The 26,297-nt window shown below is 36.4% G+C and overlaps 1 protein-coding gene across 11 annotated transcripts in view; it reads left to right on the top strand.

Moving 5' to 3' along the window:
* RP1 (RP1 axonemal microtubule associated) overlaps positions 1–26,297 on the top strand; it is a 219,289-nt gene that overhangs the window by 132,987 nt on the left and 60,005 nt on the right. For all 11 annotated transcript variants that reach the window (XR_010079946.1, XM_063394047.1, XM_063394058.1 and 8 more), the window contains 9 exons: positions 790–871; positions 2,968–3,023; positions 3,174–3,206; positions 9,174–9,343; positions 15,315–15,534; positions 16,841–16,995; positions 18,885–19,098; positions 20,398–20,588; positions 22,064–22,274. Coding sequence is in view for 10 of the 11 variants with exons in the window: in XM_063394047.1 (XP_063250117.1) it covers positions 790–871; positions 2,968–3,023; positions 3,174–3,206; positions 9,174–9,343; positions 15,315–15,534; positions 16,841–16,995; positions 18,885–19,098; positions 20,398–20,588; positions 22,064–22,274 (1,332 nt within the window). In the remaining variant the exon portion in view is untranslated. The remainder of the gene's footprint in view (positions 1–789; positions 872–2,967; positions 3,024–3,173; positions 3,207–9,173; positions 9,344–15,314; positions 15,535–16,840; positions 16,996–18,884; positions 19,099–20,397; positions 20,589–22,063; positions 22,275–26,297) is intronic.

Below are 26,297 nucleotides of genomic sequence, written 5' to 3'. Positions count from 1 at the left end.
CCCCATCAACATGCACACAAAGACATTTATAAAACATATGTGTGCACACAGCTGGCCATGCAGACCAGCATGGACAGGAGCTCTGCATGCACACAAACAGTACAGGTGGCCTTTCCCTGTTGCCCTCTGCAGCTGACCAGAACAGCAGTCCATCAAATATGAAAAATATATACAGGATGGATGTATAAGGCCTCCAGTACCTGGCCTTGAACAGTCGTTATTTTTGGTTTCTGGCTCTGGATCCTTGCATCCTCAGTTTTGCCTGTTACCAGCACCAAGATATACAAAGCCCCTCCAAGGCTGCAGCCTCACTCCGTTTGCACATGAGAGCATAAGTTTTAAAGATTCATTAATTAATATTTTTATATATGCAATAAGGGGTTCACTCACAGAGGACCAAAATTCTCAGCTTTCACACAAATCTTGATTATTGGCATAAAAAGATTTGTCCCAATATCCTTGTGCCTGATGACAGGGAATCAAAAGATGCGGGCTGGGATATGAATGGTATCAACAGTTCAGAGCTGTATGCATATATTTGTCTCCAAGGGAAAAAACCCACTCCTCTTAAAATTAAAACAGGCAAAGGCAGAGAAGAATTGAATCTCTTATGAGAGACAGAAAATAATAAAGCTTTCGTTCTGTTAATATATCTTATTTATTCAGATGAGATCTGTCTTAATATGATCTGTGTTTCTACTAAAAATGATAATCTAGGCTTTTTTACTTAAAATTTATTTTTAAAAAAAGTGTGATTTCAAATAATAAACTTTTGTCATTTCAACACAGGCAGTGGATGGTTCCTGGATAAGATTGTCATCAAGCATAAAGAAGGAGAGGAAGCTCAGGAGGTTGTATTTCCTTGTAATAGGTATGTCATTCATGGAGAAAAAGAATTTGTAACCTGCCAGCAATATAATGAAAAAAAAAAATTAGAGCAGATATGTGCACACAAGCTAGATGTTTAAGCAATGCCCCAGAGTTTTTCAACACACAAGTGATGCAAAATTTTGCAGCTGAAGACAAGGAAAAATTTCTTATATTGGCATGAAAGAGAGTCATAGCCTAATGAAGAGAAGGCCCAAACCAAATATTGAGAAAAAGAGAAAAGGTGCGTTGATTTTTTTTTTTTTTTTTTTAATCTAAATGATACAGAAACCATGTGAAATTAAATAAGCTTTCAGTTCTCAATCTTTTAAGAAGTATTGTGTGTAAAGACCTGAAATGACATAGTTGCCATCATGGAAACATGGTGGGATGACTTGCACAGCTGCAGTGCTGCCATGGATGACTATGAACTCTTCAGCAGGGAGAGGCAAGGAAGGAGAGGAGGTGGGGCAGCCCTTTATGTTACGGCATTTCTTGGTTGTCTAGGGCTTGATGATGGTGATGATAGAGTTGGATGTTTATGGACAAGAATCGGGGGAAGGCCAGCAAGGCCAGTGTTGTGGTAGAAGGGTCTAGGTCTGTTACAGAGCAGCCAGCCAGGAGGAAGAGACAGACAAAATGTGATATGAGCAGCTGGAAGAAGTCTGACAATCACCAGGTGTTCTCATGAGGGACTACAAATACCACACAGCAGAGGAGAAAGGGTTTAGGAGCCCATGGAAGAGAACCTCCTGACACATCTGGTGAGGCAGCAGAGTAAGGAAGATACCCACTGGATGAAGGCAAGGCTGACCCACTCAATACCTTCTTCCCTTCACTCTTCAACAGCAATACCAGTTCTCCTCATGGCCAGCCCCCTGAGCTAGAAGAAAGGAGAGGGGAGCAGAATGAACCCCACAATCCAAGTAGAAACACTCAGTGGCCTGCTGCAGCACTTAGACATATAACAAGTCTGTTGGGCTGGATGTGATCCACACAGGGATACTGAAGGGAGAGATATTTGGGTCACAACAACCCCATGCAGTGCTACAGGCCTGGGGATGAGTGGCTGGAAAGCTGTCTGGTGGAAAAGGATCTGGGAACAATGGTCATCAGCCAGCTGGACAAGAGCCAGTGTGTGCCCAGGTGGCCAAGAATGCAACCTGGCTTGGATCAGCATTAGTGTGCTCAGCAGGACCAAGGCAGTGATTGTTCCCAGCACTGGTGAGGCTGCATCTCGAATCCTGTGTCCAGTCTTTGTCAAACATTGCTTTCTACTCCTAGAAATTGCTAGTGATCTTTTGTTTCTTCAGATGGAATGACGAGATAGGGCTCAAAAGTTAATCAAGCTATTTATTGCAACAAGAGTTGAAATACAGTGGAGTTTGGACTTCATGCATAAGAGATTTATTCATAGAGTTTTGTTACATACAAGAAATGAAATGTGTTATGGATCCTCGGGTTTAAACAACTACACCAACAATAGAATGGAAGTTAGTGAGCACGTATTTATTTGTTTTTAAATGAGTGAGGTTGTTGTAGATTGGGAAATATTATGTGAACAAGGGGATTCAACTGAAGGAGTGTGAATGTATATTTGCAGTGAAATGATATTGCAGAAAAGCTCCTTAAATTCATCAGTATAAAAAAAAGTAAGGAACAGAAGTTCAGTTTGTTGCTGGAGATCTGCAAAAGTTTTAGAAACCAGACCTGCAGGTTTTATACATAATTTTAAGTACAATGACCATAACTAACCACTGCAGCTTTTATAACTCCCTCACATGTACAGCTGAGTCTCTGAACCAATAAATAATTAGTATTTCATATAATATACTCCATATAGTACTACCTCACTTCATAGAGCTACCATGAAAATTCTTCTTTGCCTGGAGCAAGTTGAACCAAATTCTTCTTCTATGAATAAGACCAGCTGTGCTGAAGGCATAAAAGAAAATTTGATCTTGGAAGTAGTTTCAAGGTGTAATTTGATAAAAGATGTATAAAAAATACTATTCGAGACAAAAGATAATGTCAGATGATGTATATATACTATGCTACTAGTTTTTATTAATCTTATTATTTTTCTTTTTTCAATGAAAGATGGTTAGATGAATATCAAGATGATGGGAAAACAGAGAGGGAGCTAACTGCCAATAGTAAGTATTTTATTAAAGAAAATTTGTTATGGCACTACAGTATATACTTACTGCCCAGTAACTGAAGAACCCTTCCAGATAAGACCACAACTTAAGGAAATAGGTGATAATAAAGCTAACTAATAATTATTTTTCCTGTTAATATTTTAGAGGATGGCAGTTCAATGAATACACTCCTTCAAGGTAAGAGTTGTTTTCCAGCCATTGTTTTCTATACCATAGTTTTTCCAGTTTGAATTTAAATCAGTATTGTGAGAAATGTGAGCAAGTGACCTCATTTGTATGTGTGTTTTCTCATATATCAGCTGTGACAGAAAACAACAAATTGGCTGGAAGTAGTCTACAGGAAGGACTAGACCTTTATAAGCAACTGAGAAAACCATAAACCATTTCTGGTTTTCTTCCTATATCTACTATACTGTCCTGAAATCAACCAGGAATTCCTCTGAGAAGAGATTCAAGTGTTGTTTTGTTTACCCCAGTGTCACTGTCATTTAATACTTGGGGACAGGTCCCCTAGCAAACATCAGCAAGTTGAAAAATATGTTGTGAAGTGTCAGTGGAAACATTTTCAAGTCAAAATTCCAAAGTAGCCAGAAATAATGCAAGCTTAAACTCCAAATCGTCCAATGAAGCTAAAATGCATTCAGTTGGCTAAATCTTCTTGAATTAATAAAAAGAGGTTAATAAAAACCTCCCACCCAGCTTTCTGATTTTATATCTACAAAGACAACTTCATCCCTGTAATGCACTAGTTACCATCTTCATGTTTCTTCCTAACCAGAAAAGAGAAGCAGACTGACACATGTATTTTTTATGAACATTTAACTGTAAATAGCTATTCTGCAAAACTGTGTCTGGAAATTTTATGGGAGAAACTAAACTTAAAAAAGTAGTGTTTTCATTTGTCCCTTGCTTTCTGTAGGATGAGTCCTAGTCTCTGAATCTAGTTCCAGTTTCAGTAAAAACTGAATCATTTGCATTCAATCAAACAGTTTAGCCAACAGCTTTATTATTCCACAAAAACATTTCATTGTCAAGAGGAGAATGATGGATTCAGGTAAGTAAAGACTTTCTCATAGAGAAAGTTGATTTTCACGAGTGACTTGGAATTGGATTCTGCATTCTGCTAAGTGCACAGCTCTGAGAGACAACCATAGTATCTGTTTCACCTTATGTTCAGAAAATAGACTGTATTTTACTACCAATTCAAAAGTTTTTCCTGCACAGTTTCAATCGTCATTATGTTGTAGTAAGCAGGCACAGATGCACAGGCTGCTCATTGCCTGTGAGCATCAAGAGTGATTAGACTCAATATATTGATTATGAGGAGAAAGGAGTGGTTTATTCTTAACCAGCTTTTGAAACGTCACACTGTCAAGATGCGCAGGAGGACCCAGAGACTGTTGAGATCAGAGCTTCTGAAAAAAGAGGTTATAAGAGAGAAGAATATTTTTAGGAAGTTATCTGTCAGTTAGCTATATGACAGCTTAGCTTCAGCTGCTCTTCAGCCATCTTTGTTTTACCCATGGGCTCATTCCAGTGAGGAACAGATATAGGTTGAAGATGGGACTTCCATGCCGTATGTGAAAAAGACTGATGATCAGGACTGATTTTTCACAGTTTAATTTGTGTTGTCATATCAGTGATTTCACAGATCTTGCACGACTGAGATTTGTAGGAGGGTAACAATCACAAGTGGTTTGGAAGGATATCCTGTAGTCAGTTCTGTGTCACTCTATCATGACTCAGTGCCAATGTCAGAGCTGGTAAGAGAACATTTAAGAGATGCAGAGTCCTGGGAGAAAAAATAATTCCCTTAGATTCTCCCAGCACCTGTAGCAGTGAATATTTTACATGGTAGAATAGTGATAAGCAGTCTCCTTCAGAGTGGAGGGGAAAACTTGCCATGTAACATATATTTATTGAATAAGAGGCAAGTGGAAGTTCTGATGTTAGGTAGCCAGTGTTTTAGGCACTCGTGGTCATATTCTGTATGAGCTGCACTCTGCAAATGGGCTTCAGGGAAAGTCATAAAAAGCTGATTGGCATAATTCTGTGTTTGCTGGTATTCAGGGTAAGATCGATGTGCTCAGGTCAGGTTTAAAGCATTGGTTACAGAACAAATTACTTTCTAAGTCACTCTGAAGGTCAGAAATCTCATTCACTTTGGATGAGGCTAGTAACCTCTTCCACCACCTAGCCAAAGAGGAAACTTTGGAAGTCATTATTGCTAGGTAGGTTACTTGAGGACTCTTTGTCCTTTTTCAGCCAGGCTGGCATTATTCCAGCTCTAATGAAGCATAAATCCCACATCCTGGTGACTGCTGCTGCTGGCTATGGATTCTGCCAAAATGCAGTCTGCCCATATCAAGTTTTCTCAGTAACCTTGTACATTTGTACATTACAGAGAGGCTCTGGCAAATCAGGCACAGGAATAGATTTATTTGTATGCCTCTGATTCCTCCTTGTATATTTGATGCAAGATAAATAGAGAAAGTGTATTGCCCTGGTGGAGAAGGCAGATAGGTGCTCTCAGCTCTCAAATGAAGTTGATTTGAGGGATTTGAAGTTGATTTGAATGGGACTTTATGTTAGATTCTGAAAGTTTCGTACATGGTAGGAATATTTTACTAGTTTTTTGCTTCTGTTTTCTCTATTTATTTTCCTTTTCTGCCTCAAAATAGATGAGGTGTTGTAATAGAACATAGGAAAGAATTTTCTCTCAAAGCAAGAGACAAGACACAGTGTGGTCCAGTGATATCCTCACTGCTGTCAGCTAAAAGGAGCTGGCTTCCTGTAATGTGATGCCTGTAGGGTGTCCTGAGGTTTTGTGGGTTTTTGTGGGTGGTAAATGAAGTGTGGTTCAGTAGCAGAGTTTGGTAAATCAGTATTTCTTGGCTGGCTCTTCTTCTGTTGTGCAAGGTTTTTGGTATTAAGGCATACAGGAAATTCATATGAAAAAACATTCAGTCAATTCTGCCGTGACTAATTTTGTTTTGGAATTCTTCCCTACCTTGCAAGTACTTGATAATGGACTAAGAATAACCACAGGATCCCTAAATTTAAAAGGGAATGGACCTGCTTCTAAAAAGCAACAACAGTGTGTTTCCATTGCCAGATGGAGGCGGAAATCCCTAAGAAAAAGATTTAAGCAGACTGACTGCTCTGCCTCAAGGCAACACAAATTTCTACAGTCTTCAGGAAATAAGCAACCAACTCCTACATCTTGCAAAGTGTGAATGTCATTCTAGGTCTTAAAAGCAAAAAACACCAGAGTGAAATAGTGTATTGTAAAAACAGATTTGGAAATTCTTTAAAAATACATAAATGGTTTATTTTAAAATATTTATTTATATTATATTTATATAATATAAATATAAATTATATATATATAAATATATAATATTTATAAAATAAAAATATTTTAGAAAACACAGACAATAAACCTTCCTTTTTCAGCTTTCTGAATTATGTTATTAAATGTTAACTTCAGGTTTTGCCATGCCTGTATTTCTATGTACAGAAGTCATTGCAGATTTGATTTTCACAATTTTATTGAAGGAACTTGCAGGTTCCAAAATAGTGGTTAAAAGAGTTTCTGGCAGGAAATTGTTATGACCAATCCCACTTAATTTCTGAAAGTCAAGAAATGATCCCTAATTCTAACATATATCTGGATAAATCTCTGTAATGGGAATCAGATTCTTGATTATATCATTATAGAAAAGAGAGTATTCTAGACTTTTTTTCCCACAGAATTCTGTTTTTTCTCCTACTGTTCATTTTATTGCTTCCTACATTGATGAATCAAAGTAAATGACCATAGCTTTATACATAAGGTGTAGAAGTACAGTAACACACTAACATACTAATCAGTCTGAAAGGAAGTTAACATAGGTCAGTGATATCAGAAGAAAATCTTTATTAGTGTGGCCACACATATGAAACACAGAAAATGACCTATTGAAGCCCAGATATCTCATTTCCACAACTTCACTCCTGAAAAGATATAGAAATCACTGAACACAATAAATATTTGGCATCAGTCTTCTCTCTCATGTAGCCGTCCTCGCCAAGTCGATGTTTAAGTGAACAGAATATTAGACAAAGGATTTTTTGATTCTTCTGGCATGAGCAGGTTAAATGAATTTGTTGAACTGAGAGGAAAAGCAGTCTGTGTTAGTTCACTAACCAAATTGTAGAAGCATTAAAAGTAAGCGTAAGAGAATAATCACAGACACTAAGAGGCCTTAAATCTGTAACCATTGATTTATTCCCTGGAAAACTCCCAACCGGTGTCTTAGCCTTCCTATTGAAATAATAATTAAAAACACAATCACAGATATTAATTAAAATAAATCACCTTGCCTGAAATACCTTCTCTGAACATGCTGTCTCTTTGAGGAGGGAGCAGGCAGTTAAGCATCTGTGATTTCTCTTAACTTAGGGCTTACTCTCTCCTGGAGCAGAGAGGTATTACAGAGAAGCTCCACTTGGGAAATATAAAACTGCAAAATTATCTTAATTTCCTCTCTGCTGTGTTCCTGGAACATGGTTGGACAGGATAAGAGATGTGGGGCTATGTTGGAGTCTTTGTAAAAATTTGAAGCTCCTCATAAACCCTTGGAGTGCTCAGGAGCAGCAAAAGCTTAAACAATGCTTGACTTCACCAAGTGTGACACCCTGAAGAGTGCCACATGCCACCCTGGCACAAGGAGATAAAATTCAAAGCTGGCACATATATCAAACAGCAAAAGTTCCTCATTAGGCAAAGTGTGGATCTTCCACACACTACATCTGACTCATTGCTGGAAATGACCTTAAAAAAAGAGTTCAGATGGAAGGATCCTTTCAGCTACTGTGTTACTCAGAAGACTGGCTGTGAGATGATTATTTGCCTGCTGTTTTCTAGCTGAGCCCAGAAGAGGCAGGGAACAGTCATATGTAAGGTAGAAACAGGTTCTATAACAAGAGGAAAAACAGGATTAGCTTAAAAAAAAAAAAAAAGGAAAAAAAGAGGAAAATTATAAATCAAGGAATCTAGATCAGGTTTTCATCTAGTCTCCATCTTTAAGCAGGCAAAGGAAAACAAAAGGTAGGAAAAACCATGCACTTCTGTAAGAAAAAGTCACATCTAATTTATTTCTGAATTACATGATTCTAAAATTCATTTTATCAGCATATTGTATTATGGGCTTACACACAATCACCAAATAGTTCTCTTTATATCAGTCACATTTGAAAATTATCATATTACCACAGTATTGGTCACAGTCTAAACAAATACTTTTAATTTGTTTTCACTGTTGCATTCCTCTTACCATGCAGGATCAAGTGACTTTTCAAACAAATAATTCCTTTGAATTCAGAGGATTATTTACCTTCAAGCACTTAATTAGCTTCCTAAACTATACTGTCCATCTAAGACGTTGTATTTTTACCACATTTGGAATAGCTTCTCAGTTGCACACTGGACTTCTACCACTGTTATGGGTAAGGTGACTTACCAAAAAACAGCCTCTAAAAGGCCCAAGCCATGAGGTGAGCTCAGTGCAAACATCTCTTCAAAATTTCATGAATTTTGTATTCAGCCCTAATGAGTGATCTGATCCAACAAATGAGCAGACTAGACATGTCAAATTCAGTTAGAAAAATCTGATAAAAAAAAATTGGAGTTTCATTGTTTAGCTAGTTATGTACTGGCTAGCAGATCTTACAAATGTATTATGTATACCTGTACAAATGTACAAGTCTTTCAAAATGTTAATATTCTTTTCATGTTACATAAGAACATACTAAGAACTGAAATTTATTAAAATAATTATTGTAATTAAAGTAACTATTTTGTTACAAAGAATATAAAAAACACCCCTAGGCAAAGTGTCTTTTTTCTGCTTCCTGGGTGTTAATTTCTGGTTTCATAGCCATTTCAATAAATGTCTTGTGTTTATCAAGTCTGAGCTATACTTATCTTTAAGAGATTTTTAAAATTAATTATTAACTATTTATTTATTAAATGGGATGTAAACTCATGGTAATCTATAATTCTTCATTGTGATAGTAACAAAAGCATTCATTGCTCCCTATCATTGATCCTAAAAATGTTTAATTGGCAGATTGATGCTAAAAGTGTTTTTCCTGTTTTAGCACAATGGTGGAGAGTGCAGGTTAAAACAGATGGAGATTCCCCAGAGCCACACGAGTGTAAAAGGACCCTTGTGATTTATGGCTCAAAGGCCAAAAGTGATGAGCTGCTGCTTTCTCCACAAACCCCAGGATATGTGTGCTTTCTTCCCAGAGCAACTGATGAATTCATTGTAAGTCAGAAATATACAGTACTACAAAGAACTTATCACGAGATTGCCTTCTAGGATATATATATATATGTATATATGTATATGTGTGTGTATACATAACTAGCATTATATATACAAAGTTGATTTGTCTGGTAAAAAATGATGTCATTATTTAAAAAGATGGAATGACATAAGTGTAGGTCTTGGGTCATCTCCTACTGCTAGTCTTGTTCTACTGCAGCCAGCTCCATGGATTCTTTTGTGTAATCTATTACATTCACCAGCTCATCTTGCATTTTTTCTAGTTCCCCAAAGATTCCTGAGTTGAAGTTCAAACAAAAGGCAATATACAATTATTTGCGAATGCAGAAGATGAATGATTGGGCAGCATTCCCAGAGGACATAAGTGTGCTTTTCTTTCCTTCATTTCCATCTTTGTAAAGTGCTATCCACTCTCCACAGGATCATTCTGTCTCTCAGGCCAGCAGGCAGAGGATTTTTCTGGGTAATCACAAATCACTGGAGAATGCATTCATGCATATCAAGGAGTGGTGAACTCTGAAGCAGTAGCTCATATGTGGCCAGTATTAAAATCAACCCCAGCACAGTCCTGACCGTCCGCACACCTGACACGCGCTGCTGCTTTGAGAGGATTCATCTGAGGCATCTTTTAAATCTTCGAACTCTGTCCTGGCTTTCTAGGCTAAGTCATTGCAAATTCTGTAGATTGGCATGAAGTACAGCTTCTAGCCAGCAAGATGGGAGAAATAGCCTGCAATTTGAGGCAGTTTTACGCAGCTCAGAAAGACTTTCAATGGCTGCAATAAACAGTCTGAAAACAATGGCAAAACTATGTTTAGTCAGAGATTGTCAAAATTATGTCAAAGCTTCATTGTAATGACCTGATCCAGGCTGAATTTTTAGTTTAAATAACAAGCTAAAGCAATTTAGGAACTTTATGGGGAGTAAATGAAAAGATAAATGGCATTTCTTAAAGACAAGGAAACAGCTGCTTATCAGAAAACACACAGGAAACACACTGAGCAACAAAGCAAGCTTCCTATCCTATTCCATGAACATAAACTGAAGAGGTCAGTAGAGCCAGAATCTATCTATGGAGCAGCAGCACCAGCTGACTGAATTTTGGCAAGAATCATTGTATAAAACAGACCTTTGTTACATCCAACGTGTTGGTAATTTCCCAAATGGCACATAGTCCTTCTTAAGGCTGCCTGATTTCAATAACTGGCTATCACACTAGGAGAAATTAGTATTTCTGTTTGTCAGTCATGGTTGTCCCTCATAGTCTACTATCCTTGGTGCATTTTCCACCCCAGCAGTTTTCTGAATACTTATTCATCCTTTGGATAGACTTTGGGTTAGTGCCTGTATTTTCCCCACAGCTATTTGTGTCCTTGTTTTTATTGCTTTGTATGAAGATGTTACTGCTATTAGAGCATTGTTTACTGTGCATGACATTTCATCTCTTTGCTGCATTGCTTACAGTGCAGCTTACAGAATAGCAGCTCTGGTATAAAAGGGGCATTTGGGGATTCATGGGTATCTCCATAAACACCCTCACACCTCTTTAGGTGCTTGAGCCAATGAACCCAGTTTCTTTTTGATTTCCCTTTCTTTATTTTTACTAAAACTATGCAGAAGAATGCAGAAACTTTGCTGCACTGTAGCAGCAGGCTGGAGGCATGAACATAATATCACAAGGAGGACAAGCTGTGAATTCAGCTTTCCAACAAGCAAGAGTAAATGAACTTTTAACCTCCCCCCAAGATCCTGGTCCTAGACAAACATCCTTGATAATATAGTGCAGTAAAAAGAAAAACAGGTTATGTGCTATAAGCAGCTCACATAGTTTTGAAACAGTAAGCTTAATTTTGATCTCAGAGATACATTTATTGCACACTGAGGACAGAAAGGCAAGTAAATTCCTGGTTTTCCAGGTGTTCTCACACAAGTATATGCACAGATGTGCATCATATTCAGAATGATTATTCCATCCAAAATATGTCCAATCAACTCCTATGAAAGAACAGGTGTAGTTTAATTGCACATAGCAAGCATAAAGAATAAATTAAAAGAGAGCAAATAGCAGTATGCCTTAGGTACAGTTGGGTTTCAGTAGTCTCAGGAATGTGTAGTATGGTAGTTGAGCTGCTTTAATAAGAATGAATTCAATTAGAATGCCTTAGTTTTAAAAAGGAAATTGATAAATAGGTGAATGTGTCAATGCTATGAAATCTGACAGTAGTTGTAGCTCTGAAGGCAGCATGGCAAGAAACCAGTGAAGAGGTGGAGGTTTTTTTGGTTTTTTTTGTAGTCTGGTGATGACTGGAATCAATCATTGGATTCACATGGAATGAATAGACTTGAAAAGTATATAGATCTTTCTCACACTCCTCTTCGTTTTTTGGTTGCTAGTAGAGTAAGTTTGTCAGACTATGCCTTTGGAAAGTCCTAGTGTATTGTGCACATTTTGTTCTCCAAAGAATCATAAAACACATGGGACAGAGTGAGAATAGGATGCCCAAAACTGTTGTCCAAAACCCTAGCACAGGTAATACAAAATGAGCCATAGCATTCTTCAAGTAGGACTGTTGGTAAATACACATTAAATTCCAAATGTATTTTGTAGTAAGGATCCAGAAGATGACACAAACTTTCAAATCACATAATACAATAATGCATGTGTTTTCCACAGTATGAGATGAAGTTCCAAACAACAAGCAGAAGGATGACTGTAGTACATGACAGATGTCTTCCAATTGAATTTTAACAGGGAGAAAAAGGAAAAGGAATTACATTTAAATATGCACCCAAACAGTAACATTTACTAGGCTTTAATTACCCTAGGCGTGATGTCTTTGAGAAGCCCTGGGTGAGTTAAATCTTTATCAGTTACCTGTCTCTCAGATTTTCAGAAGCCCAGGAGCTCCTCCTGATTTTAAGAGTCATGCTCCTTCAGTCACATCATGGAAAACATATTGTGTTGTTTAGCTTGTGACAGATCACACCAACTCAGCTAAGATTTCAAGTTCTGAATATTAAAGAAAACTATTCAGAAGAAATAAATGTGACAAAATTAATTTACGAAATTATGATAATGAATGAGGTAAAGTATTCTCTTGCAAAAATTCAACAAATTTAAGACCAGGACATTCACTGGATATATACTTTGTGATGGATTAAATGTCTGTTTCTGCTTCAAAGTTCATATTGAATCAATTAATAGACATTGGTGGAGGCAACAGACAATTTTGGGATCAAAGATAGAATATGATATTCCAAAGAAAAACTGCTTGTACTATATTGGTCAGAAAAAGATTACAAAAATGATGTAATAGCAGCTCTGAGTACAATGATGGATCTGAACAAAAATGCTAATACTGGCCACAACTGTAAGTGAAAAAAAATCCATGAAAAAAGGTGAAATAATACACTCAATTGAAAATAGCTGGTGTTTAATTCCACAGATCATAAACAGTGTGATTATTATGTACTTGCTGGTTCAAAGGCAGTCAGGGAGTTAATTGAAATTGTGATTCTAGAAACAAAATGGACAATTGTGGCTTTTAAATAGTCTGTCCTGTATTCTGGAATTATTTTCCTATAAATCTCCTCTGTGCATTTCCTACAAGGATTATAGCACATGTATTTATGACAACTTAGATTCCTAGCGAATTGCAAATTTGGGTAGCAGAAAATAAAGTAAAATGTGAATTACAGCTTGCCCTGTCGCATAAAAATAACCAAGTTCTGTACTCTTGCAACTCCCAAACAGAGAGCTTTATGGAATAAGTTGTTCATAGCATTTAGAGTAGCTGTGTGATAGAGTCATGGGGTCCATGCATGAGAAAAAAAATCTGCAGGCAACAATTTTAAAAGTCAGTAGTCTGGTTCTGAAAGAGAAGAAGCAATGACTGTTGCCTGTGAAAGAACTGTAGTTTAGATGGGTGCACTCTCCTCTCAATGAACCCAAATAATTCCTGTTAAGTTTAATCAGGTGGAATGCGTATTTTGCAAGGAATTAATCCACTTAGTCCACCACAGCTAATGATACATAGCTAATGATATCCTTTGCAACATGCACAGCATGAATGAAAAATCTCGATGCGAAATTCTGCCCACACATTTCCCTTCTCACAGTGCAGGAGTGGAGACCAAGTCAGGGACAGCTTTGATCTCTGTAAGCAAGATGGCACAGAGACAGGCAGGGCAGGCTGGGCTTAGAGAGAGGACAAGTCTGGTGCCCTCTTCTTTGGTGTAAAACTACTGCTGTGTGCCTTTTATGAGTACTGTGGAGCTACAGTCAGGAGCGGAGAGGTTTGAACAGACCAGGGCTGTTATACAGGCAACGGAAAGGAGTTCCTCCCTGCTCCTTAAACAATGCCCTGAGTCATGAAATTGTGTAGGAGTGGCATGGCAACCACTTATAATACCTCAAGAAATTCAGGCTGGAAGGGATCTTTCGATCCATCAAGTGCAATTCCTTCCTACTAATGCCTCTTTTCATAAGTTCTGCATCATAAACCATTCATAAAATTCCTGTAAAACAGTAAAGCAGTAAATTCCTGTAAAGCAGGTAGCTTTATTTTCAATTAATTATTCCTCTTCATACTCCAATATTCTACTGTTTCTTATATGCATTAGGGTTATTAAAACTGGTGTAAAAATTGACAAAAGCCCAGATTTTAGTTAGAATTAGGTAGCTGATACTTCCCTACATACATCTGTTCACTGTGCAAATGCACTTGAACTAGCTTTAAGCAAGTGAGGTCAGCTCTGAGTGGCTGTCACATTCAGAGCTCTGATGAGAAGCAGAATAAATTAATCTGTTAGGAGGTCTGTGCTCTGTCTAAGAAGCCAATCTGCTGGTGGTGCTGAAAGAGCCAGGGCATGATTGTGTAAGGTTCATTTTAGTTTTTTGTTGTGATTCTATAGGGTGCACAAAGGATTTATTCCCTGGAAACTCACCAAATCTCATGTCGTGACTGGTGTGGGGGAAAAAAAAGCAGCAATATGGTAGAAGAACAAAGCCACTGGCAACTTTTTTTTTTTTGTATTAAGTGTTGTTGATACTTAATAAAAATAATTATTGCCTTTAAATTTACTAGTTCTCAGTTGTTTCACTCAAAAATCACATAGTCCCATACCGTCTTTCTTGTAGTTGCCTAGTGAATGGCTGCCACATTACTTCCTTCTGTTCAGAAGACTTATTTTTCAGTGATTAATGTCATGCAGCTCATTATCCACAATCAGTAACCAGTTATTGAATTTCCACATGTAGTATAGGAACAAGGTTGTGTTGTTCTACAGAGTTATTTCTGTAACATTAATGATTTATTTTTATTCAGAAATATCCCTTTCCTTTAATGAAGAATTGGTTAAAAATTCTTCATTAAAAAGTTTTATGTTCTAGACAAAATTATTTAGCTAATGAGAATTTAGTAAATTCACCAGTAGGGTTGTCAAGCACTGGGACAGGCTGACCAGGGCAGTGGTTAAGTAACCATCCTGGAGGTATTTATAAATATGTTGATGTGGCACTCAAGGGCATCATTTACTGGAGGACCTGGCAGTGCTGTGTTAATGGTTGGACTTGATAATCTTAAAGGTCTTTTCCAACCTAAATAATTCTGCAATTCCAGGCTCACAGTAATCATCTTTAAATTATTTGTCTAAAAAGCCTAAATGCACAGATCTTACTTATTTTAACTGTGACTCACTCTGTTATCATGCTTACAGTATGTGTGCTTACAGAGCATCATGCTTACAATACTAATAAAGGAGGCAATGTCACCCATAATTATACCATGAAACAAAAATGATTGATTCTATCATCGTGCTTATCCCAGCCTCAAACTCATCTTTGCCATTATTTACTGTTGAGTTTAGAAATTCTGCACTGGGATTGGAGGAAATCTCTCTGAGTGAACCAACCTTGACAGTACCCTCTTCCTCATGGTATTTGGTGCAGGTTGAGACTGGAGATCTGGGAGATGTATACAAGATTCGAGTCAGCTGTGAGGATGTGCCAGGCTTTAAGGGCTGGCATCTGAAGTCTTTTCACTTACAAGAGTTGCATACGAAACAAGAACTGAACTTTGACTGTAACTGCTGGCTAACTCTTAAGAGAGACGATAAGGAGCTGGTAAAAGAATTCCCTGCAGTCACTGAGGACCAGAAAACTTTACCAGGTAAAAGCACCAAGAAGACATAAACACTGTAAATTAACTGCTTGAAAATAAGTCAATGACACAATAGTATAGTGTTTTGTCTAGATTTCATACCTTCTATGGCTCTGTTGCACCTGTCTTCATATATGTAGTGCAAGAATGCTGACCACTTAAATTTTAATTTTCCATTTAAGTTGCATATTGGATTTTACAGTTGCTAAATCTAAATGAGAAAAACTGAACAATACGATTGGACATTTTAGGAAAACAAACACATTGAAAGCCATGAAAATTGTTTGTTCTAGAATTTCTATTGAATTTCTTAGCTTAAAATAGATTTACTTGCTAATGTAAGTATCAGAAGTAAGCCTTATTGCACTAAAAGGTTGAGGATTTTTTTCCCAAGGACTACTTTTTTCTGTCATGCTGAGAGTTCTCAGAGATGCCCTTGGAATGTGAAGACTTAGAGAAGTCCTGCATTTGTTCAGAAATGTTAGCAGTTACACATGAGATAAAAGTAATTAGAGACATGACTGCTTTGCTAAACTAAAGTTCCAGAAGTTCTGGTCCCTGAATACTCAGACCTGTTCATGACCTTAAAAGAAAGTATAGTGTTACATTAGTTAAATATTAACTCTGCAGGACTGTACATTAAAATGACATTTGAAAAATTTTGGTTATTCTTTTTGTATGAGCCTGAATATATATGCAATTCAATGATCTTCCTCAGAAGAAAATCAGACCTGACTGTAGAAATCCATTCATACAGGATCAATATAGAGGCAAAGAATTTATAGTTTCCTTCCTTAAATTAATAAGTGCATTTTGTAAATTTTTATATTTATATGTCATGTCAGGCATCCAGATGCTATGTTGCATCTGTTTCTTGTTTAAATTTGCATAACCTTATTCTTATTCTTTGATCTGTGTTAATTATTATCTATTTCAAAGATAATTCAGTTTTTAATTAGCTTTTAGTTTAGTTCCTCAACTAACACAAATGAGTTCTTTCCAGATCTTGCACAATAAAACAGAATCAGGCAGAATTTGCCTAGGTTCATAAGTCTAAATCGTCCAAGTTCAATTTCCTTCAAATTTCTAAGAAAGTGAATAGAAAGTCTTCATTGAGCTTGGCATGAAGAGATCAGATTCATAAAGAGTAACCTGATTATTGCATTAACTGTGTAGCAGAATATTTGTAGCTGCAGAAACAAAAAAAAAAAACAAAAAAAAGGGAAAGTCTTAGTAAATATTCTGTGTTGCTGTTTTACTTTAAGTACAACTTGTACTTAGCTTTAATTAAACTTTTTATTTTCTTTCTGTACAGTCTATAAATATGTTGTTTCTGTACATATTGGCGACTGCTGGGGAGCAGAGACTTTTGCAAATGTTTATCTCACTCTCTATGGCAAAAGAGGGGACACAGGTGTGAGGAAACTTCAGAAGTCTTTAACAAAAGGAAGAAAATTTCAAAGAAATAAGGTAATGGCACCATAATGTAATCTCATATATGCAGGGAGAATTGCAGTGTGTCACTTAATGCCTGCTCAGAGGACATCTGGCTGGATAGGCAAGAATTTGGAAACATACACAGAATTTATCTTCTGGACATTCACAGTAGACCAGGGCCAGTGTTTATTTCCTGTACAGGAACACACCTCCATGGCAATAAAGGCTCCACATGAGCAATACAAACCAGATTAGTGGGGAGAACTTCTGTGATCATATTTCTGACTTCTTCTGTTCCAAATTTAGGACAGAACAGGTACCAAAATTTTTTAAAATCAGTGAAAAATAAGTTACAGAAATTTCCATGAGACTTTTTGCAGTCTATGATGTTTCTGAAACCACAATCCCACTTTGAAACATCAACTCAATATCAGTAAGTTTAGACAAGAAACAAAAATTCCACTTAGAAAAAGAATGCAAGTAAACCCAGTATTTCTAGATGATGACCATAAATAAAATTCTTCTCTTATGAATTAGACTTCCACTCACTGAACAAGGAAATTTGAAAAAATTCATGCCAGAGTGTCCATTGTCAAGGAGAGGCTTAGATATCTGTGAAATGATTTTATTAGATAATTAACACAGCACTTGTAAGGGTAAAAGTGAAATCAGTAAAGAACTGACAGAATTTCTAAATTTCATTTCTGTGTATTTCTCAGAGCTATGCCTATATACAGAAGACAGCACTATTTTATAATTATTTTAATTTATGTTCATACATGGATTTATTTCCAAAAATATCTTAATTAGCAAAGTTAATAATTTCTGCTCACAATCTGTGGTGGGCTCTGACTATTATTAGAAAAGAAAAAGATTTTTTGGTCATATGAATGTACTTTCCATATTAGTAGCAGAAAATCTGCTTCTCCAGTATTTTGTTTAAAAAGAAATAGGGACAACACATAGGACTTTGGCAACTACTGTATTCTTTTAGAGATCAGTTTGCTAATATCTTGGGTTTTTAATTGTTTTGACATCCAGTTTAGTAAGTTCCTACTCCTGAGTTGTTTTATTTGAATTATGGTGTTAAATAGATTCCTAGACATTGCTGTTCAAAATCAAGTTGTTCATAACTTTCTAACCCTTACCTATTACCATGAGGTCTACCTGATCCCTGGCTGGGCCTGATACAGAACATCTGGCTTTCTTACAAAACAAGCAAAAAATGTAGTGAGGCATACTTCTTTCTTTGCAATTCACAGTTTTCCATGTCTTGTTTATCTGGTCTCTATTCTCATCTACTGCTTCTTGTGTTTACTTCTCTCATGTCTTTGCCTCCTCCATTCTGCTTCCCTTCCCACCTCTCATCTTTTACTCTACAGTTTAATTTTAACTTCCTCCCTTACTCTTCTCAATTTGCTCCACAATTATTTTCATTCTGTGAGGAAAGCAAGTCAGGTTTTCTGACTAGTGGAGAAGAATTAAAAAGCCATCTTGGAGATAAAACACTCTTTAGATTTCTAACTTTTGTTTAGAACTATTAATACATATCTAGACTTGTATGATAAGCTTTAGAAACTAGATATTTGAAAGACAGAAATTTAATTAGAACCAAAACCTTGTCCTAACTGACTCAGAAAGCTGAGGTATAAAGATTTTAATGTATTATGAAATGATTGATGCAGTGATCCATATTGACCAAAGATCAAATGAATTCACAATGCATCATTAATGATGAATATAGGATTAAATGTTAGTTCTAATCAGTGTGTGCTTTCTTAGATTCAGCAGGGAGATGCTATGTTAAATTTTACAAAGAAACAGACTTTAAAATTTTTAAATTCTCAGATGAATCCAAGCCTATATTTTCCCTGAAGTTCAAGTCAAATTTCTGTTTTATTAAGTATTTCCCTGTTTTGCAGGTGGATTCATTTTTGGTGGAAGCTGTTTCTTTGAGTCATTTGCAAAAAGTGGTCATAGGACACGATGGAGAAGGCTATGGGGCAGGGATGTACCTCAAGATGGTAACAGTCAAGGAATCACAAGATTCAGACACAGAATGGGTCTTTCCATTGTGGAACTGGCTTGATACTCATCTCGGCTTATGTGAGACCGTTTGTGAGATTGTAACAGTTGGTAAGTTCTGCAAAACTGACCTGCCCATTTTTATATACTTATATTAGACTACAGCTCTTTCAGATCTCTCTAGTCTCTTTCTTTTATTAAAAATGTGAATTTTCAGTTTGATCTTGGTGTTACAGCAGAGCCACGTCTGGAAAGGTCAAAGTTAATATAATTCTGTCTTGTCAATGTGTTGCGTATGGAACACCTGCCTTCCAAATTAAACACAGCACATTTCAATGAGAGATAAATAGCTGAGCTCAGGATGTGCCCTTCCTGAGGATCAATAGCTTAAATTTTATACACTGTTTTTCGGCCTAGAATCTCATTTGAAATCTAAAGAAAAATTCAGTGAAATGAGTCTAATCTTTACCTGTGAGAGTATTCCACAGCACAAAGCAGCAGTTCTGGTATGCTCATTTCTGTTCATTTCACACCTACTACTATGCCATGATTGTGCAAATCTAAACCTGGATGTACTTGGCAAAAGAACACTTACAGCAGGACCTTTAGTCATTCAGAAGTGCTAAAAGGTCTCTTGTTTCAATCCTGTGAAAAGAATTCAATGCAAAGGAAATAAATGACAGAACTTTGTCCAGAGGAAGTAATGTATAAGGTGTCCTTGATTTGGTTGTATGGTTTTTCTGAGTTGTAGAAAGTACATTTTCCTGAGTTGTTCCTCTTCATGAAATCATTTTGACTTCCTCTAGACTGGTTAAAACAGAATTAAAATGAAGTATCACAGCAATTAATGAAGAAAAAGAGAGGAAGATAGCAATATTGATCTTCTGAGGATCTGGCAAATAATTTTGTGTGTTTATTATAGGTTACCTGTCAGTCTCACACTCTTATAGCACCTATTATATTGCTAGGTAATATCTAGCGACAAGAAAAGTTCATTAGAATTGTTCATTTTGCATTAGGTGCCTCCATGCTACATATGGCTACATGCTCTTAAATGACAAATTGGCTTTAGTAACACTGATTGCTTTTTAAAGAACAATTACTTAGATCTCTAAAAGGTGACTGAACATTCTCTTAGCAATTACTTCCAAACATGACAAGGAAAATACACTGGCATCAACAAATGCCATTGAAACTAAATTTTAAACACAGAAAGAACATTAAGCTGCTAAATTCTTCACAAAAAATGCAATAAAGATAGTGATGTGTTATTCTTAGTGAGTAGTTGCTATAGATACAACATAGCCTGCAAAAAGAGTTTTGTTTGTGTACTGTAAAGGCTATGGTCCTCCTAGATTATGCCATTCTCTCATGCTGTCATCTTTCCTTTCTCTCTGATATTTTTTAAAGGCAGAAGGTCGACTCTTAGTCCTAAAGTGCCTGAAATCAACATGAAGTCATCAGGTTTCTGGATAATGGATATCACTGGATCTGACCTGAGTGGTGAAGAGGATCCAATACGCCTTTCTTTTATCTTCTATGGCAACCTGGGCCACAAAAAGTTGCCACTTCAAGTCACAGGAAAAGCAGTTCAGATCAAAGTACTTCAATCTTTCTCTGTTGCAAGAAAAGCCTACGAATAATGTAGCCAATAATCCACTTAATTCTGAGACAAATTGTTTCTTTAAACTAAACTACCAAATTGATTTTTAAGTCCTCTGTGTAGTTTGGCACAGATCATCGCTTTTGTTTGTAGGTAGCAACACATGAGCAATGGTTTTTGAAAGAGCAAATTCTCCCAGTGTCTCTCACTGAGAATGTTTAAGTGAGCGAATTGGTCCCTTGGTGCATATCACAGTGTATGCCACGCGGCAGGTACTGATTTACAGGCTTTGTTGATCTCACAAAAATCAGCAATTTGTAAGCATACAATATGCCATGGGATACTGTAGAGCTTTTGGGGCTGATGATAGAGAAGGAAGAATCATAAATGAGATTAAATGTACAGAAGGTTAATTTTTCTCTTTTTTTCTCTCATGTTATTTATTCATCCCTGTCATCCATTTCTCTGAACTGCTTTTTCTAGTATGGTTTCTCTTTTTACCCCTGTTATTTATTGTCTCTTCCTTTTTCCTCTTAATAACTTGAATTTTATGATTGAGCTAAAGAAATAATTTGTTCTATTTTGATGCTCCTCTTTTCCTTAATGAAAGAGGAATTAAGCAGACTAGACTAACCACAAACATGACCCAAAATGAGGAGTACTCAGGGTTTTTCTGAGTTATTTCCAAAAACCTCTAGTAAATACAAAAAAAATAGTATGAAACTGAAGTGCCCTGTCAGAGGAAAGGCTGGTCAGGTCACATGGACTTCTATCTCAGCATATCTAAAGGGAAAGAGTAGGGAAAAGAATCCAAGTATCAAATAGGAAAAGACAATTTCTGTTTTTTCCCTTCTTTTCCTTACAGTGGAAAAAAATTGATTTTAAACCACTAATTATAATATCTAAGGCTTCCTCTGCTTTCACTTACTGAAGCAATGGTATCTCCTGGAGATGGTGCATTATCTCTAGTAAAACTAGATTGGGTTTTTTTTCTCAAGTATGAATGCAAGATTTTAATGTACAACTTCTGTGATCTAGAGTGAGGATGATGCACCTTTTGGATGTTTGCTCAAAATTAAATTAGCTTTCTTTCAAATTTATAATTAGTTACATCATTCTTATTGTTGTAAGAAACATTTCTAGTAGTGTCCAAAATTTTAAAAACTGACTAAAGCTTCTGTGCTTGAAAACAATCTACTGAATCTGTGTAACATGTATGAACATCTTGCCTTGTTCTGTGTACAAATTTCAGCAGTGACTGCCATTGCTTGTTCCTTAATATCAAACCTCAAGCATCCCATCTCATTCATGTTTTTAAATCAATGTTGTATTGATTAGAAAGGGGAAAAATAGTACTAGTTATAAATCTGCCCAAATATTTAAACTACTGAAGTTTGTTCAACTGTTGCCAACTACATTTATTCTGGCACATTTTAAATGAGGTCCATTCAACTTCTCTTTCTCCTCACACAGGATGAACTGGCAGACATTGGCTCAATAACCAAAGTTCAGGTAACTGGCCCACACAGTGAGCTAAAACAGCCATGGCACTTAGATTTACTGCATATGCAGCACACAGACACAAAGGAGGAGATGTGTTTAGCTTTTGACTGCTGGTTCAACCCCAAGGAAGATAAATGTGTGGAGCTGCCAGCTCTCTATGCAGATCAGGAGCCCCTGCCTGGTAAGCTATGTCCTTTCTTGGTATTGGGGTCAGGATCTGTCTCTGGAACACCAGTATATCTCTTTTGGGCTGAAAATACTGTGTGGAGATTTCCCTTAGAAATTGATATTAAGGAATGTGATGGTTTTGCACATGCATTTGCACATGCATTTACCACCAAAGAGAAATCATTGGTGTGAGGATTCTGAGAGATGCCCTAACTGCTGATACCAAACATAGTATTTGGCTCCTTTGTCATTAGGTAATGCCCTGTTTTAGCTCTTGATTATTTCTTATCTCCTCAAATTAATGCTATGTCAGCTGAAGATGAGTACATGTGTGATATTTTGTCCCTCCTATTCACAAAGAAATATATGTGATCTAAAAACATAAAAAAGAAGGAGACTTGCAGACCCCCTACACAACAAAGACAGAATTTTTGAAATGCCACACAGTTAGCCAGGAAAGTGATATCAAAGAATTTCAATTACTCTAATGTTTTATTGATGACAATGAGAAATCTGTAGCACAGGAAGTGATATTCTAGAAAAATATACATTAAGTTACATGTTTCTCTGCTGTTAGTAACACATGTGAGTGGTGTGATGCCAGAGAGATAATTAAGTGATTTCTGCCAACAACCCCCCACCAAATCCCACTGGAACAACCAATTGTATACTGATAACTTGATCACTAGTACTTAAGGACAAACTTCCCCTTTATTCAGCTCATTAGAATAAAGAGGATTGATGGAGAGAGTAAAGATCATATATTGAGGCTTTTAGTGCCAGTTAAGAGGTTTAACTGCTAGAGGCTATAGTACAAAAAGTGTTCTGCTTAAATGGAAACTAATATAAAAAGATGGAAGCAGCCCAGAAAAAGAAATAAAATAGACCACATGGACTTTTACAGACCATTCTCTAAGGAGACTTTCTTAAATATTTCATCCAACTTAAAGGTGAAACTTCAAAAAAACCAGCAAAGACCTTTTAAATTTCTGGTGTTATGTGGGTTTGCATAATTAAAAAAAATTGTCACTTTGTGTTCATGTACTGAAAAGTCTACCATTTTAGACTTTTGATCCTTCAGATTCAAAAAACATTGGACGATGGATGTTATATATGCTGAATGTACAATCATGAATTTAGAAATTGTAGATCTTATTAAAATGTCCTATTTCCCTAATTTATTTAATAAAAAATGAGAAGAACTGTAACTATGAACAATCATTTTCTGAATTCAAACTTGTTAATTTTTTTGCTGCGTATAAAAAAATTTAAAAAAAAATTAAAAATTCTAGAATACATCTCTCAAAGTCTCTATTATGCTAAGAGCCGAATGGAGATACTGTCTGAAAGCATATTCTGATCTGTAAAGTAATTAATTTCTGAGGTATATTAGAAATTTAGGCTGTTTTTCTTGGAAAATTTCTGGGAAAACTGTGTATATGCTCTCCTTCAAAAATTAGTCCATAGATGGGAGTATCTAGAAAGTTTTCACAAACCATTTTATGGAGTCCAGTGATTTACAGCTGGAAGTGTTAATATCACTTTTATTCTTTGTGGTCCCAATGCTACTTCAATCTAAAATTTTTTCTTTGTTATATTCTGGTTCTATTCATACACACACACAAAAGAAATTAATATGTATTTACTCTTCTACATTTAATTTATGGTTGTTTTTGTTTTTTTTGATCAGCATTAGCTAATTGCTCTCAATTATGCAACAGGTTGACTTACATCTGAAAGAGAACTTTTATAAATAGGATTGGGAAGAGACAAAAAATGACAGACTTGAACAGAATACCTTGTCTTAGTAGATTTTTCTTGTTGGGGTATGCTGTTCATACAGAACACCATATGAATGGTCCCAAACTCAGCTTAAAAACTTTTACCCCGTTTCCCAACATTCCCTTTCTGTTATGACTCCTTTCATAGAGACTACTTTGTATACTTTTATTTCACTTAAACAGTGGAAAATTAATAGGAAATATTTGCTATGACTACACTGAGCTTTAAATTATGCATCAATAGATTCAGCAGATTCAGCTGAAAATACCGACTCAGCAGAAACCCAATGTGCATTTCTAAGCTAAGCTTGTGATACTGTATATTAATGACTCAAATATTAATGGACTAAAGCAGTAACAATGTGAGCACTGTGATCTCTAATTTACCCCCACAGCAATGATCAGGCACATGGACCAAAATATTTTGATCTTACTCCTACAAGTAGCTTTTTGACTTCAACAAATCTGCTCACATGGCCCAGTTACACAGACGAGGCAACACTCTGAATGAACAACACAGAAACTTCACACCCTAACTCCCCTGAAAGAAAATGCCATTGGCTAAATGCTAACTAAAGTGTCACCTGGACAGCTCATGTATTTTTAACCATCTGCAACTCCAGAAAGATCAAGTGTATGTAGCTGCACTGACTTTAATGCAGCTATGTTGTCTTTTATCTGGCAGCGCATCTTTAACTCCCTTGAAGAAAGGAATGAGATATGTTAGGGCCCCAGGCTGGGAAAACGCCTGGTTTCCTTCTTAGCATCAAACATGAGTGATACCATCAAATATAAGAACTTTCCCAGCCTTTAGTTTCAATTATTAAAAAAAAAAAAAATAGTCCCAAGAGGAGTCCCTGAAGCAAACAGTACTGCAATGAATAAAGCTACTTTTAAGCAAATAGATTTTCTCAGACATCATCCTCATGAAGTAAAAGGTAAAGGGAAATAAATACAGTTTACTGAAAGGAGCACACTTTTATTAGCAGATTTATATAGCCCTTATTATTTAATGTATCCTTTAAAATATTTATTTTACAGTCTATACAAACCCACTCTTTAAAACCAATTATCCTGTTATGGGACCTTTTTATTTCAGAAATAGAAAAAAATGGCTATATAAGATGTCACAATATTTGAATTCAGACCTTTTGATTACAACACTCAACATGGATAGCACCAACTTGTGAAAAGAGCTGTAAGGAAAGCTTAAAATAAATATCCTCACAACACTTTTTTTCCCCTCCTTGTTTTCATATCACCTACGCATGAAACTAAATGACAGCTTTAGCTGCTGGGTTCATTGAATTATTCTTGAACCTACTAGAATTTTCCCCTAATTATAATCTTTTTAAATAACGCACAATTTGCTTAAATAGACCATTTCTATCTTGGAAAAAAATTTATTGAGGAAAAAAAATATACTGAGAATATCAGATGTTCCCAGGATATATACCTAGATATTCCTGTATCCTATGATGTACATTAGACTGAAATATGTGTTTCAGACTTGAATAATGTGTGTTTCCATGCTCCCTAGCTTGTTCTGTCACCTGTGAAACAGGAAGTGCTTTGTTTCTCCTCGGTTTCATGTCTGTCTAAAGCACCACTCCCTTCCTTTGCACACATGACTGGCCTGGGACAGCAGATGTTGTAGAGCCAGCCAAGTTCCAGGGGGGACAAGAGGCAGGGCGAGGCTGAAAGTCTTTCTCCAGCATGTAAATGTCACATAGTCTAGATGTTGTTTATGTTTTATTGCTACAGTGATGAAGACTGAGGGACTAAGGGCTGAAAATATTTGATGGTCAAAGATAGCTCAGGACTTGTAAAATGCTGGATTTTAAGGCTGCTCAATTCTCTAAGAAAAAAAAGAAAAAAATCTTCATGTTTGTGATAAAAAAGTTCAAGAGATAATACAAATGTTTTCAGATATGTTCTTGGTACGTGTGCATTGGTCATTACCTGCATCCCAAATGTGGCTTTACATTTTACAGCGGAGAAAATTGTTATTATTAAAAATATTAGACAGTCATGTCTTACAAACATGTGCTGCTACAAGAGCATAGCTTTTATTCTTAGGCTGAAGAAATGATGCCTGTGGTTGGAAGAAGAGGAACATTTAGACCGTCTAAGTTTAGACTCCTGAGTTCTAGTGTTTATCTCTAGAATGTGTGGGAACCCGTCAGAGGTGTTTTCTACAGCACCTGCCTTCCCCTGCTGACTACATAAGGATCTCAGTTCTAATATAGCCACCA

This window comes from Prinia subflava, chromosome 1 (genome assembly GCF_021018805.1).
Source record: "Prinia subflava isolate CZ2003 ecotype Zambia chromosome 1, Cam_Psub_1.2, whole genome shotgun sequence".
In the NCBI taxonomy this organism is placed as follows: Eukaryota; Metazoa; Chordata; class Aves; order Passeriformes; family Cisticolidae; genus Prinia; species Prinia subflava.
This window is presented reverse-complemented; position numbering and strand designations above follow the sequence as displayed.